The 16,328-nt window shown below is 32.8% G+C and overlaps 1 protein-coding gene across 6 annotated transcripts in view; it reads right to left on the bottom strand.

The window, feature by feature from the left end:
* Positions 1–16,328, bottom strand: part of CPNE8 (copine 8) — a 176,678-nt gene that overhangs the window by 40,478 nt on the left and 119,872 nt on the right. For all 6 annotated transcript variants that reach the window (XM_036236629.1, XM_036236630.1, XM_036236627.1 and 3 more), the window contains 2 exons: positions 12,386–12,432; positions 4,538–4,719 (listed from right to left, as the gene is read on the bottom strand). In XM_036236629.1, coding sequence (XP_036092522.1) covers positions 4,538–4,719; positions 12,386–12,432 — 229 coding nt within the window. The remainder of the gene's footprint in view (positions 1–4,537; positions 4,720–12,385; positions 12,433–16,328) is intronic.

The following is a 16,328-nucleotide window of genomic DNA, read 5'->3' as shown; positions in this document are numbered from 1 at the left end:
TTGATTTTGATGTTAATCTGAGCTGACCTATTTAACTTTCCTTTAAGTAAAATTTTACAGTGTTCTTTTCCCTTGATAAGGTATGAAGCTAATTAAAATTAAAACTCATTATTGATTTTGGGCATAAAAAATGTATTATATATCTGCCTCCAGGGAATAATTACAAACCAGGATAACTCTGAGCTACTTTTTGACTATCTTTTTAACATTAGACTGGGGTTTATATTTCCAAAAAGCTATTCCCCTGGAAGTGAAATTACAAGGTCACCGTTGTTCTCACCATTTCATTTTTCTTAGTGGAAAGATAATCATTGGATGTTTTATTCATCATTATGGAATATTTAAAGCACTGATTTCTGTATTAGTCCTAATTCCATAATAAATTGCTCTAAGCTTTCCTCACATGCCTTGGATGATAAGAATACTTAATCACAAAATTATACATTCTTTTAAATATATGCTTTGCATTACATCAGGATTATTTTAAATAATTTACGACTATCAAAATGAGATTTTCCTCATCTTAACAAAGTTGCAATGAGTTATAAAAAGATTTTTAAAGTTCCTTTAAAAACTTATGTCTTAAAATAATTATGCTGGGAATTGGTTTTTGCTTGTTAAAACAAATGGAACTAAACTTACGTGTGGATCCATCCAGCACCAGAAATACAGGACTTTTTGAAAAAAGAGCATTCAATTATGTTCTATATTAATGAAGACGGCAATGGATGTTCTATTTTATATTCCCCTTTTAATTAACAACCTTTCCCATTTATTAAAATAGTGAACGTCCATTTGTGGAACACAGAGAAATATATAGACCAGAATTCAAAACGAGCGATCATCCCTCTGCCCAGACGTAAGTGGGGAGGGGTGTCCAGCTTTCACCACTTCCCCTCCGTTTGCCTCCCTCAGGGACTGTAATTGGGAAGTCAGATTCGGTTCTGGGCAAGAAGCCTATAGTTACTTATAGCCTATAATACTTTCCAGCAGGGCTGTCTCGCTGACGAAATGCTACTGAAAAGAAACCTCAGGAGCTGTTGCTCTACTCTGAAATGCTAACTGTTGCTGCCCAGATTGTTTACTGTGGGGAAAAAAGCTAAGAGATTTTTTACTCAATAAACAAACATCTACTGAGCTGCTATTTTATGCATATAGTGTTCAAGGCCCTTGGTTGTTATACTATTAGCATCTAGTTGAAAGAAAAGGCATACAGGTAAATACTAAATTGCAAAGATCCTTGTAAATGCCAAAATAAGTAAAAATCATGTAAGTGCTTTTTAGGTATTTAGTAGGAGAAATCACTTGGACAGGTGTAGCATTTCTCTACTAATCAATGCAGAAGAACTTTTAAGGGTCATTGACCACGTGCCCCTTAGAAATTCTTCTTCTAAAGTCTTGCACCACTGTATTTTCAGCTACAGCGCCACAAAGTCATTAAGAGTCATCATGAGAGGAGAGCAGTGACAACCTTCTCGCAACCAAAAGTGGAAACTGGTGAGACTAGCACATTGTTCCTTTTCTTTCCCATTCCCTTTTCTTTTCTGACTGCATTGATTCTTATACACATTTCACGTGAAAAGGGTTTACCTGAGATCCCTTTGATTCAGCAAAGCTCAATCAGCATTTGAGCTAATCCAAAACTGATCAACTAAGGAGTATTTAATTTTTTCAAAGGCCTCCTTTGACATCTGAAAGGTTGTCTGAACTTGTTATGATAAATAGATTAATGGTTGTGAATACATATCACAAATTCTTACACAGAAATCAGAGCTCATTAACATTAGGTGGTATGTTAAGTGCAGATTGACAGGAGACTTGAAATTTTTGTATTTTGTTATTTTGGGCACTTGGAGAATATATGTTGCAGCTATTTAGGATGAGGTTAATGCAGAGTACTTTAGCAGAAATCAAGTCAAATACTATCTCATTGAAGACTTATTTAATCTTTGGCTTACTTTTTTTCAGGAAAACAAAAGGGCTTCGAGAAAAATTAAAGTGATATAACAATTAAGTCATATTAAAGGTGAAGCATTATCATATCATCATCAACATCATGATTGTTTTCATTATCCATTTGGGAGACTACTATTCATAAATTTAAAAGAGTCTATGACTATCCTATAAGTATTTAAGTTCGGTTCAAAGAAGAGTTTAAGATGTGGAAAAGAGAAATGGCCTCCATAACAGTAGATATTTGCATATGTCTGGTTACGATGAATGAATGTGGAGATTAGGAAAAAAAAAAAAAAAAACAGAAAAGGAGAGGATTAAAAGAGAGAAAGGGAAAAAAAATCATACACAAGGGTGAGAAGAAACTTATGGAAGGAAAATTAATAAACCTCATTTAGTTTAACATAATTACTCCTTTTCTTAAGCTTAAAATAGCTCGTGACCTTTTTCCTGAGGCACTTAAGACTTAGAATCACATGAGTGATTTTCATGGTCTTATAAATTTCAGGGAGATTTTAATTCTCTAAGACACAACAAAATCCCAACAGATATTCGTGTTTATATGACGTTGGGAGTATGGCATGTAGTCTATTTCATGAAAGAAAGAATTAAACCTTCGGGCAACCTTTTCTGAAATTATGTGGGTGATGAAATAGAAAAGCAAGGATAAGTACAGAAATAAAAATATTAAAATACTGTTCTGAAAAAATATATTTAAGAAAAATGAAATATCACTTAAAAGTTTCTGGAAATATATTATATATATATGATGGAAATATATTATATATATATGATGGTGTTAATAAAGCACATTTCTGAGCAGCAGTATCACAGGTATGTTTATAAAATATAATTTAGTAGTGGTTAAGAGCATGGATTCTAAAATAAGACTGACCTGGGTTCAAGTCCTGTCCTTTGGAACCCTAGTTAAACTTCTGAGCCTCTGAGCTGAGAGTTATATAACCCTAATATGCATCCTTTTTACTGTATTCATTATGAATGACATTTGCTAGAATGGCACAATGTGACAGCCATGATATACCTATCACATAGGAATTTTATGAAGATTAAACAACAAAATAAGTATAGAGTACTTAAATTGATGCTTAGTAATTACTTGTAAATGGTAGCACTATTTATTTTTGTTTATTTTGCTTGCAAAAATTAAAAATTCCTATAATGATCATGCATTACTTTTGTGACAAGAATAAAAACAATAAACAAAGGCCTACAAAAGTACTGGGCATGGGAGCCTTTATCTGCTACAATATGTAGGGTAAGGTAGGGAGGCACTTCTATTAGGAAAACCTGTCTTTTTCAAAATGATAGCTCACCATCCCATATTGACTTTCCAATTATTTATCAGAGAGTGTATGTGAGAGTAAGGCTGATGGGTCTCTCAGCATTATCAGTGTGGAGTTTATTTTGAAGGTGGACTGACTGTAGCACATTGTTTATCTGCAATCATACAATATGGAAGTAGACTTATGTAAATTAAATACTAACTAGACAAATAGTTTTTTTCCAGTTGTAGCTACTCCATTATATTGAAATCTTAATTAATTATGGCTATAAGTATTGCTTTACTTTTGAAAAAAAATTTATTCTAGCCATGCTAGTCCTTTAAAATGTGAAATGCCATTTTAGAAGCTGCTAGTTAGATTTATAAATCTGATGCACTTTAGGTAGATTAAGAACAGCCATCCATTTTTTGATCCCCCTTCCTTTGAGAGGTAAGTTACTTCCCCAACCATGAAACTGGGCTGGCTTTAGTGACTTGCTTGACCAAGAGAATGTGGCAGAAGTAAGTAGTGTTCTGGGACTTCCAAGGCAGTGGTATAGAACCCTGCAACCTCTGCCCCAATCTTTTATAACACTCACTCTGGGGAAGACTGCTGTCATATAAGAAATCTGATTACCATGAGACCACTATACTGTGATGAAGCCCGTAATAATCACATGGATAGGCTGTCTGTAGAAATAGGACGAGCTGTCCAGACAACCCAGTTATTTCATCTCTCCCAGCTCAAGAATCAAACATAAGCAAAGACACTATCTTAGGGGGCATGCTAGCCCCAGAAGACATGACATGGAGAAGAGCAGGGGTATCTAACTGACAGCTAGAACCAAGCCCAGATATATGAATCCAGTTGAACAATTCCAGCCATCTCTAGCCATGCAAGCCATCCCAAGAGAGGCCTCAGACATCACAAAAATAAAGCATTCCCCATTGTATTCTCCTTGAATTTCTGATCCACAAATCATGAACTTAAAGGAATGGTGTTGGCTTACACCTTTAACTTCCAATGAATTTTGCTATGTAGCATCAGATAACCAGAATAAACCCCTATTTATAAATCAGATGCACTTTAAGTAAATTCATTGCTAATCTATTTAACTCCCCCCCCCATTAATACCACACTCTTAAATCAATCCTAAATCAATCATTCAGCAAAATTAGCTGAGTCTGCAGTCACAAAAGCTTGCTACATGATTGATTAAAGCAGAAGCCAATGAACCCGTATTAAAACATCCAACATTTTATTACTTTTTTGAATATCAAGTTCTTGTAATGTATTCTTACCAAAGCAAACTCATGAGATATCCTTCCATCTGGAGGCAGTTTTGCACCAAAACCTAGAGCTGGGAACATTTTATCACTGTCATAATCTTGAACGATTTCTCCCACTGCCTTCAGTGCCATGCCATAGGCGTTCAGTTGGTAAGGGTTCATATAGTGGAGAGAAGTGGGCTGCGCAGGGTTACCTGATGACAGGAAAATATTTCACACATGAGTGATCAGGCTAAAGAGGTATTTTTTTGACAACATTTTTTCTTGATATCTGTTTCAGAATGAAATATTTAAAATTATGTTTTTTTTCTGCCTATATCTATAGTGTTTCAAATAGTTTTTTAAATGGATATTAACATTGAAATATTTATCACATTAGTTCAGACATGTAGAAAGTTTCCAAAAGATATGTCAAAGCATATGCAGATTTTTGTTCCCATGCCACAGGCTATTCTTTAGTTTCAGTTCTAGAAGAAGTACTAAATCACATTTGCTAATCTTATTTTATTGCAATCTTTATTTTTTTAAATTATGTTGTGAGATAGTTAGGCAGGCAGGAGTGACAGGAGCGAAGGCCCAGCTCTGTAACCATAGAAACCTCCACTGAAGACCTTCCTAAAGGACCTCCCAGAAATACCTCTTTTCTAGGGTTATAAATTTCCCCAAATCCTAGAGCACGAAGGTCATAAAGCTGCTAGCTAACCCAGTCACAAACGTGTGCACAGAAAGTACTTCCCCAGCCTGCCTATAACTTCGGCCTCATTATACCATCATTATAATATGTGTACACCTTAAAGTTCATGAATCTAATTATAACAGACTGAATTCTAGGTAAGCAACTGTGCAGTAGTCAGTGTTACACAGCAGCCGACCTTCAGTCAAGGTAACCTCACATATGGATCATCTAGGACCTCCAAAAACACCCCAAACGTAAACAGACCTTCACACTTTTACACTGTTATGCTTTCTTCACAGAAAAACTGCTCCTCCCTTGGAGCCTACTCTATCTTTCATCTTTTATCTTTTCACCTTCCAAATTTGATAGGGCTGCAGCCTTCCTTAGAGTGGCCTGTCTCCTTCTAAAATGTACTTTTAATAAATCTTACTTTTCCTAAATCTCGCTGACCCATAACTCTTCCTGCATTGGCAGGGAAGAACTGCTGGGGTGATGCCGGATTTCACATCACCCCAGCGGCAAAACTATGCCTTTAGCTTGAATCCCTAAGCCTATAATCAGACGACCCAACTGATTTAATGGGCTTGAATAATTATGTGGTCATCCTAAAGTTGTAACCCAAATGTTAACTCAAAAAGCAAAAGGCCTTTCAAAGTGAGAGGCAACAAGCATTTATTTGAGACCACAAAGAATAGTTTCTTTGGAATCATTATTTCAGGCAGATGCCCAAATAATGTTCAGGCTGAGAGACACAGGCGAAGTGTATTTATAAAAAAGGGAAACAATTACATAAAGAGAATGAAGGTATTTCTATTGGTGCAGATAACAACATAGTGATATTAATCCTAAACAATGTTTTTAACTTCAGTCCAATAGTCATCAGTCTAGTAGTTAACTGCTTTCTTATCTTTCCAAATAGTTCTTTGGGACACAATGGTGCCTTAGGCACAGTCCAAGGGTTATTTTGCCCTGTTAACATTCCAGAGATTTGAGGCATAAAACATGCAAGGCAGTTCCTTTGGTATGGCAGCTCCAGCTCCATTTAAAAGTGTTTATATTGTTGTTTAAGCAAACAAATTGAATATTTGAGAAATATCCCAATATCACTTTAAAAAAGGAAAACATAGTCATTTTCAGATTCAAGCTAATTAGATATCTAGATCTGAAAAATTAGTTTCTAACTAGACATTAAACTAGGACACAGAAGCCCAAAGCTGAGTCTTGCCAATTGCAGGACAACATCAACAAAATGCCTGCAATAAATCCTACCTACTGGGAGGACAAAATGAGATTATGTGTGTGGAAGTGATTAAAAATAATAAAGCCCCACAGAAATGTAAGGTTTAACTACTACTGTTATTATTGTCTGGGTCATCCACAAGGCTCTGGATTTTCAATATGCTTATAGCTTATACTATGTAGGATGCTGCATTTGAACAGAGACCAATTTGAAAGAGAAAGTAATATATATGCTACCACCCGAACACACTGAGATTCACATTGAGTTGCCCTAATTACTAGCACAAAGGTGGCCTCTTAGTTTCTTAAGTGAAAATAGAAAGGTAAACGGAATTTGTAATAACACATACAGTTCAATTCTACACTAAAACATTGCCTGAAGAAGAGCCTGAGGGCATGGTTCTTTCCTAATAAGAAAACATAATAATAAGCACTTGAGATCCAGAGAGAAACAAAATAAAGGAGAGATCTTCCCTTGGTTAATAACACATACAATTGTAAGCAGAACATTTTTGTTCTAAAAATAATTTATTGAGAAAATGCATTTATATTTCCAAAGGTTCCCAGCATTCAAAGGCTGGTTGCACATGACAAAATTACTAAAAAAGTGTCTTTTGACCAAAATGACCTTAGTGTTTTCTTCAGCTTAACTAAACTTTGAACAGGTTTCTCTTGATTACAGGCCCCTGAACTCCCTTTTCTTAGAGCATTTACTTTAGTAACTTGTAATCGTAAATAATTTCTCTGCCCCTTTAAGATGTAAATCTTTTATAATTCAGGAATGTCTTTCTCAGGGACCTGGAAGCCATCCTTTTGAAATGCCATCGTCAAGAAAGATAGCACCCCTATAGCCTAGTCTCTGTGGGAGGGCAGGAGTCTAACTTCAATAAGCATTAATTACTAAACACAGATGGCCTAATCACACAGACCAACCTCCGCTATAAAGTCCCCCAGTACTTTTCTACTGGTTCACTGCAGCACTTAAAATTCCTCCCACCTTTTTTTTTTTTTTTTTTTTTTTTTTGGAGTTGAGCTTAATTTCTCTCTTCTATCACAATAGCTTTGATCTCTATTGCAGTAGTCCTGAATAAAGTCTTCCTTGCCTGTTTAATTTGTCCGGTATAATTTTTCTTTGACATTTAGCCACTTGGTTAAAAGCACACTAGAGCCACAGATAAGCAATGCTCTTACTTGACTAAGTGGTTATTCAACACAACTCTCAAATACAAGAGTTGTTATCCAATGGTTGCAATAAAGCAACTAATTCTATTTCACTAAAAAGCCCAACCAACCAACCAACCAACCAACCAACCAAACAAACAAAAAACCCTGTAATTTAAAGTTAAAATAAAAATACCACTAATACCCCAGCATATCTAATGATCTTAGTCCATCATGCGTAGCAAGGCTCAATCCTACTCATTTACAGAAGTTGCTTATATCTTTCCAGCATCTTCATCCAGATGAGTCCCTTCACTGGACCACTAATGATAACTTCCTTCCTATCTCTACCTTTTAAGTTACCTCCCTGTCCTGAAATTCACTTTCTTCATATGTCTCACATACACCAGACAACCTTCCTTTTTCATTCCAGTTCTTACTGTCCTCTCCTACTCTTGTGGCTCTTGTGCTCTATACCACAAAATTTGACAATTAAAAAGTTGCCAAACTGACTGTCGATTCCCTGGATCTGGAACCATGTTTGTACCACTTCTGTATCCATAACTATATGAAAAATAAATGTATAGTAGGTTGATAACACTGGAACCCAATTAATAACAATAATATAATAGCATGGAATTTAACATGTATTGAACACCTTACTTCATACTTTACTTAATCCTTTTCAACAAACCTATTGGTACTTTTATTATACTCACTTTTTTAGATTAAATAATTTGCCCCAAATTACACAGTAATACTTGATAAAACTAGAAATATGAATCTAGGCAGGCAGACTCTAGATCCTACAGTCCTTACTCTAAGCTATAACTTACTTAAGGATTTGGTAATATTTTAAACCTTGAATATTATCAAACACATCTAATTTTGTTTTAGAGGTGTATTATACCTTTGCCAAAAAAAAAAAATAATGCACTTGTATAGACTCATTTTTTTAAGGCTTTATGGAGATATAATTTATATAACTTATAACTCACCCCTTTAAATGGTATAATTAAAGGATTTTAAGTATATTCATAGGTGTGTATAACTATCAGTACAGTTGATTTTCATCACCTCAAGAAGAAACCCTGCACCTAATCACTATTGTTCCCTTATCACTCAATCCAGTCGAGCCCTAAGCAATGACTACCATACCTTCTGTCTCTAATAATTTGCCTATTCTGGATGTTTCATATAAATAGTGTGTTCTTTTGTAACTAGTTTCGTTCACTTAACTAGTGATTTCTAGGTGTATCTCTGTTGTAGCATGTTTCAGTATTTATATTTCATTATCATTTATTGGCAAATAGTATTCCATTGTATGAATATACCAACATTTTTTTTCATTCATTTATGTGTTGATGGACATTTTGGTTGTTTCCATATTTTGGCTATTATGCTGCTATAAATTTTGTGTACAAGTTTTTGTGTGTAAATATGGTTACATCTCTGTTCTGTATATATCTAGGAGTGGAATTGTAGTCAAATGGTAACTCTTTAACAACCTGAGGAACAGCTTAGTGTTTTCCAAAGTGGCTGCACAACTTTACAGTCTCACCAGCAGTGTATAAAGATTCTAATTTCTCCACATCCTTGACATGGTTGTTGTGGGTTTTGGATTATAGCCATCCTAGTGGGTGTAAAATAGTATCTCATTACAGTTTTGATTTGCATTTCTTTATCTAAGTATGCCCAGTACCTTTTCATGTGCTTATTGTTCATTTGAATATCTTCTTTTAGAGAAACGTACATTCTAGTTTTTAATTGAGTTATTTATCTTTTTATTGATTTACGAGAGTTCTTTATACATTCTAGGCACAAGTCTCCTATGAGCTATAATTTGCTAGTATTTTGTTTCACTCTAGGTTTGTCTTTTAACTTTGTTAAGTGTCCTATGAAGCATAAAAGGTTTTAATTTTGATGGAGTTCAATTTATTTTTTCCTTTGTTGCTCAGGTTTTTGGTGTCATATTTAACAATCGATTGCCACATCCCAGGTCATAAAAAATGTATCCCTATATTTTCTTCTAATAGTTTTATAATTTTAACCCTTACATTAGGTCTTTGATCTATTTTGCATTAAGTTGTATTTTGATGTGAGGTAAGGTCCAACTTCATTCTGTTGCATGTGGCTATCCAGCTGTCCCAGTACCATTTGTTAAAAACTGTATTTTTTTCCCCATCGAATTGTCTTTGTGCTCTTTTCAAGATCGTTTAAACTTAGACACAAGAGTTTATTTCTGAAATCTCAATTTATCTATATATCTATCTTTATGCTTGCACAAACTGTCTTGATTACTGTTGCTTTATATCAAGTTCAAAAAAATTTGAAGTGTCAATCTTCCCATTTTGCTCTTCTTTATTCGAGTTTGCTTTCCCTCTTCTGAGTCTGTTGAAATGCCATATGAATTTTTGAGTAAATTATCCATTTCCTCAAAAACAGCCTTTCAGATTTTGATAGAGACTGCACTGAATATGTCAATCACTTTGGGAAATACTGCCATCTTAACAATGTTGAATTTTCCAATCAATGAACATGGCATGTTTTTCTACTGATTTAGGTCTTTAATCTTTCAATACTTGTTTTTAGAATATGAGTTTTATACTCACACCATTAAATTTATTACTAAGTACTGTATTCATTTTGATACTATTGTAAATGAAATTATCTTCTTAATTTCATTTTCAGATCATTCATTGGAATGCACAGAAATTGGGTCAATTTTATATATTGATCTTCTATGCTTCAATCTTGCTGAACTCATGTATTAGTTCTCATAGATTTTGAGTGGATTACTTAGAATTTTCTATATACAAGATTATGCCATTTGCAAATAAAAATAGTTTTACATCTTCCTTTCCAATCTGGGTATCTTTTATTTATTTTTCTTGCCTAATTGCCCTGAATACAACATCCAGTACAATGTCGAACCAAAGTGGCAAGAACAGACATTCTTGTCTTATTCTTTATCTTAAAGGGAGAAGCAACCTTAAGTATAATGTTAGCTATGGGTTTTTCATATTTTCCCTTCATTAGTAAGTCAGTTTCTATACCTAGGTTGCTAAGTGTTTTTTATCACAAAAGCATGAAACGCTTTGTCAAATGCTTTTTCTATATCAATTGAAATGATTATATAGTTTTTACATTTTCTTCTATTGATATAGTTGTTACATTTGTTTTTGAATATTAAGCTGACCTTGCATTCTTGAGATAAATTTTACTTGGTCAGGGTATATAATTCTCTATATGTTGCTAGATTCAGTTGGCTAGCATTTTGTTAAACTTTTTTATATCGTATCCATAAAAGATATTAATTTTTAGTTCTTCTTTTCTTGTGATGTTTTTATCTGGTTTCAACATCAAGATTATACTGACCTCATAGAATAAGTTGGGCAGTGTTCCCTCCTCTTCTATTTTTTGGAAGAGTTTGTAAAGAATTGGTACTAATTCTTCTTTAAATATTTGGTAGAATTCACTAGTGAAGCCATCTGGACCTAGGTCCAGATAAACTTTATGCAGTTGTTTTCTTTTTTATTATTAATAATTCGATCTCTTGTTATAGATCTATTCAGATTGTCCATTTCTTTGTAAGTCAGTTCAGTAGTTTGTGTCTTTCTATTGAATAGATGTTTACTATTCTAGTTGTGTTAATGTTCATTAGTAAACAAAAGCCAGCATTTTAAACCAGTTGGACTTTATGTGTTATTTCTACATTCCATATTTTACTAAATAAAACACATGAGTAAAAATCAATAACTTGATTTCAATTATTTTAATAATGTTACAAAATAATCTTAATATGCAGTTGAAGGTGAGTTGAATTAGAGTTTGGTCTTCTCATCTCTATTTCTAACTCTAGTACTAGCAAGCCAAGATGTATTTTTCAGTAAAAAAACAGTTCTGGATCTGAGTTTCCTCATATGCACAAGAGAACAGTTCAAGTAAGTGATCTTTAATGTGCTTTCGTAACTAAAAATTCTTAGGTAGTGAATGTGAGAGATGCATGAGGGAAAGGAAATATAATGTGAAAACCATAGCACAATAAGCAATTTGAAAAACACTCTAGGAAAATATGAAAATTAATGGTAACCTCTGACAAAAGTTAAATATGACATTTATGTTCTTATAATACATAATAAATGACCTCAAATGATTGTCCTATTTGAAACAAAGTTATTTCAAAATACAATTAAAAATCGACTATGTTTTCTGTCTTAAAATGTTTGATATACAAATTATGATGATCCATACATGGAGTATTATGTGACAGTCCTTTCAGATTAATTAAATGTAAATATAAATGTATTAACGTGAGTAATTCTTAAAAATAAATAATTGAATAAAAATGAAGCAAGTTGCATAAATTACGTGTACTTGAATTACATTTATATAAATACACACAAAAATACTATAAAAGAGGATTATAATTAGACACATTTCAGAATTGTAGTTAGATATGGAGAAGAAGAAGAAAAAATTGGGCAAGCATACAAATGGGGTTCGCCAGATCTAAAATTTTCTTTTATAAAATATGTGAAACAAAAATAACAATATTTCAAAATGTAATAAATTTAAATGAGACTATTAGGCACTTTTATTTCTAGTAGCCTTTTGTATACCTGAATTAATTCATAATATTAAAAAGAAAAAAATTATCTGAATTTTATATGAAACTTCAAAAGTGAGAAAATGTAGGAATAAAATATCTAAACCTCATGAAAATAAATATTTATTTTTCACTTACTTGATAATTTTTATTGAGGGACAGTCATAATACTCACCATTTGATGCTGTAAAATCAATAGCCACTGTGAAATTGATTTGCGTTCTAGAATATAAATAAATAAGAATCATTAATAATTAAATAACCTCACAAAAAGGAGTTTGATTTTCATTTGTGTTATCATATGTTTTACCATAACTAATTTTCTTAAATGTTATTATTGGCAACTGTGTTTCAGTACACACTGGATAGCACCAGATAGGCAGTTTTACAGGGTAAGAACTCGCCAAAATACCTTTACAATAATATACTGTTTCAGAAATAAAAATAGTTCCAATTTGGAAAGATAATAGCTAATAAAGAAGCTCATAATGAGAAGTCAAACTGCAAATAATTATTTGCCAGTCTCCAACATCAGCATTTATTGTTAATTAGTTTCAAAACTATTCTATAGTCAATGTGAAATTATTATGCCCTTAAAAGTGTGGCACTGATAAAATCATTTCTAAAAATATCATTTCTTAAACTAATTCTTTCCAACGATCCTGAAAACGCAGGATTCTTTTCTGCTTTCTTTTAAAACGAAGTATTTCAGATATTGATCTATCCTTCAATGCTCATGGCATTTGTGTGTGTGTGTGTGTGTGTGTGTGTGTTTGTGTTTGTGTATCTATAGGTATAAATATTTATATAATAAAATTGGTTCTATATACTTTAAATTTTCAGCACATGGTAGTCATTCCCAAAATGATCTCACTAGCTTATTTTTTTTTACTTTTTTCCTTACAGAAACCAAACAGGTGGCATTAACATAAAAAAAAAAAAAAATTCTTTTGGATATACCCCTGATCCTTTCTATACGTAATCCAGCCTCCTTTTCACCAAAGAAGGCATAAAAACACAAATAAGTGACAATGATATGATTACTAGTCCAAACAGCAATCACATATAATTTAAATAATAATTTTAATTTAAAAAGTAAATCCTATGAAAATATGAGTATTTAAAATATTTTTAGTAACAAATTACTTTTGACAAACAGCAGAATTATTTTAGTTCTTCAAGTTTGAAACTGTTGTATTCAGGTATCGAAACAAACACACACTTTTTTTCTGAGAAATGAATCTTTTATGCTTTACATTTAATAAAAACTAATATAGATTCTCTTTATAGCTATATAGTAATTTTTTTTCTCAACATAGAAATTAGGTTTATAGGCTAAGAATATAGGTTAATTTGGTTTGTAACCAGTACGAACAAAATTGAGTAAAAAATTTTTAGAAAAGGAAGATAGGGAGAATTTGGGAGAACATTTTGAGATAACAAATCCCTTCGAGGAACTGAAAAGAATAGTCACCATCAGTACATTGCTTTGTCATTCTGCTGGTAGGAAGAAATGGGATTGTAATGCGAGGTAGTATGGTGTATTAGAAAGGGTACAGCTTTTGAGTCTGAAAGAACTGGGTTTGAATTCCAACAATCTAGTTGCTGACATAAGCCAAGTTTCAAAACTTTCAGAGGGCAGGTATCTGGCACACGATAATAAAGGACTGACAAAAAACTACACAAAATCAATCAAACAATCTATCTATCTACCTGCCTATCTATCTATCTATCTATCTATCTATCTATCTATCTATCTAGTTATATGCATATATGTAATAATACATGTTATGTACATATGCATTATGTATTATGTATATATGTGTTTTTACATAGCATATATTAATTAACCGCATAATTTTTAAAATACAATTATTCTCCTTTAACTGACAAAGATATCTGCACTCAGAAAATTTAATAACTTTCCACATGAGTAATAAATTCCAGTATTGAAATTTTAATTTACATTTAACCTCAAAGACCATAAACTCTATACTATTCCATTTTGATGATTAAATATTTGTAAACTGCCTGGCTCTAATAAGAGCATAATAAAAGGTAGTAATTATTAAGTTACAAACCTAAAAATTATACTACAAAGATATCTTAAATGATAAAGATGCCAGGACATGATCTCATGTTTGAGCAAATTTGTCCTATTAAATATGTTATCAAATATAAAATCACATCATTATCAGCACAAATGCTTCTTTACGTTATTTTATTCAAATGATATCTCCTTAGGAATAAAAAATAACTCCGACCTTCAAGAATACATGTTTTAACACATCATAAAGGTCAATTTAAGAGTTGAGTCTCTGGTTCAATCTCCTTTCAACTGTAGGAACAGACATCCTGTCTTGATTCACCTCTTTTATAGCAGTGAATGTACAATGTTTTCCACATATTGGAATGCATGTTTGGTGGTTGATTGATTACAAGACTTAATTAGTTCTTTGCCTCAATCTGCATGTCAGGAAGAATATTAAAATTAGAAGGAAAATATGATGGGTCATTACATAAAACATTTCACAGATGTGATGGTCCCTTATCCTATTATCACACCATTTGATTTTTTTCATTTAAAAAACTACAATTCGACAATTATTTATTGAGCATCTTTCGATTGCCAAGTGCTATGTTAAAGTGATAAAGAGAAAACAGGAGCAAATCAAACACTATCCCTGAACACATACAGCTTACTAATTCCAGCTTCCTAGCATTTATTAAAAACAATGACAACAGCACAGCAGTTTATCATTGAATTTATACATAATAGCATAACCTAAAACTCAACTGTTCATTTACTGTTGTGCATTCCCATGATTTCTAAGAGTTTTCATTCATATTATAATGTATACTTACTATACCGTCATACCTTATGTATTTTGAAAATATTAATTAATAAAAATTTTAATGAAAGTTGCTGGCACACTATGACTCTAAGCTATCAGGCAGATTTCTTGAAAACTCTGATAAATGGTTCGTGCTATAAAAGTAAATCAAATAAAACGCCTTCATCAGTAATCCTGTTACCCATTTCTATTTTTTAATATTGCTTCAAGCCTAATGTTGAAGAAAAAATCAGTCAGGTGTCAAAGTAAAAATTCTGAATTCACACAAAATGACTCCTGACAGAATATTCATAAAACTATCACATCAGTCCTCAAAATATTCTGCTAAGGAAGCATTACTTTAACTGTCATTTTACATTTCACTATATTCTACATTTATGTTATATTGTATTCTAGTGTATAAAAAAGGCACATCTGTCAAATTTCATGATTTAGTAGTAACATCTCATAAGACTTCCCAATGCATATGTCTTCATGTTACTAAAATATATACTTGGAAACTGTCTGTGTTTTACTCTGCCACCTTTCCAAAAGCTGTGAATAAATCAGATAAATCAGATGTCAAGATAGAAGACTTAACTAGCATAGCAAAGATCCAGAGAAAACAAGTATGTGTCTGTGTGTGTATGCATATCAAAGAAACTACATGTATGTATGCACTCACACATGTACACACACAGAGTAATATCATCTCAGATAATTTTTCTGCAGCTGTCATTATGAACTAATTATTGAGAACTAAAAACTGTAATGGGATGAGCAGAAAGACTGCTTTACTTTCTTCCCAATTTCAAATTCTGTTCAGTTTTACAAACTGAATATTATCAATATGAAAAATAAACTTTTCCCATCTTTCTTAAAATTAATCTTGACAAATGCAGATTCAGATCCACACTGTTGGAATCTAGAACCCATAAATGCAGCTAAGATGTCCATATGCTCTTAGTGTTCCTCTCATTCTTGCCATGCTGGTACCAAGACTATGCTTCCGCCTTGATTTACTGATATGCACTCTAGTTCACACTTTGGTTCTAGACTCTGTCCTGTACCCTGATTCACTTGCCTCTGGCACTACCATCTACCCTAATCCTTCATAACCCTATCACGCCATGGGCTGAATCTTAAACCCTTTTCTGTGTTCCTTTCCCTTCTTTCTTAAAAGTTGTTCCACCACCTAAATGACAACACAGAGAGCAGCCTGATTCCCAGTTTTGCTACATCTTCAAGATTCTTGCTTCCTATTCCCATAAACGACTCAAAGAA

Source organism: Rousettus aegyptiacus, unplaced genomic scaffold (assembly GCF_014176215.1).
Source record: "Rousettus aegyptiacus isolate mRouAeg1 unplaced genomic scaffold, mRouAeg1.p scaffold_m13_p_2, whole genome shotgun sequence".
Lineage (NCBI taxonomy): Eukaryota > Metazoa > Chordata > Mammalia > Chiroptera > Pteropodidae > Rousettus > Rousettus aegyptiacus.
The sequence above is the reverse complement of the archived record's forward strand: the minus strand, read 5'-3'. Positions and strand labels throughout refer to the sequence as shown.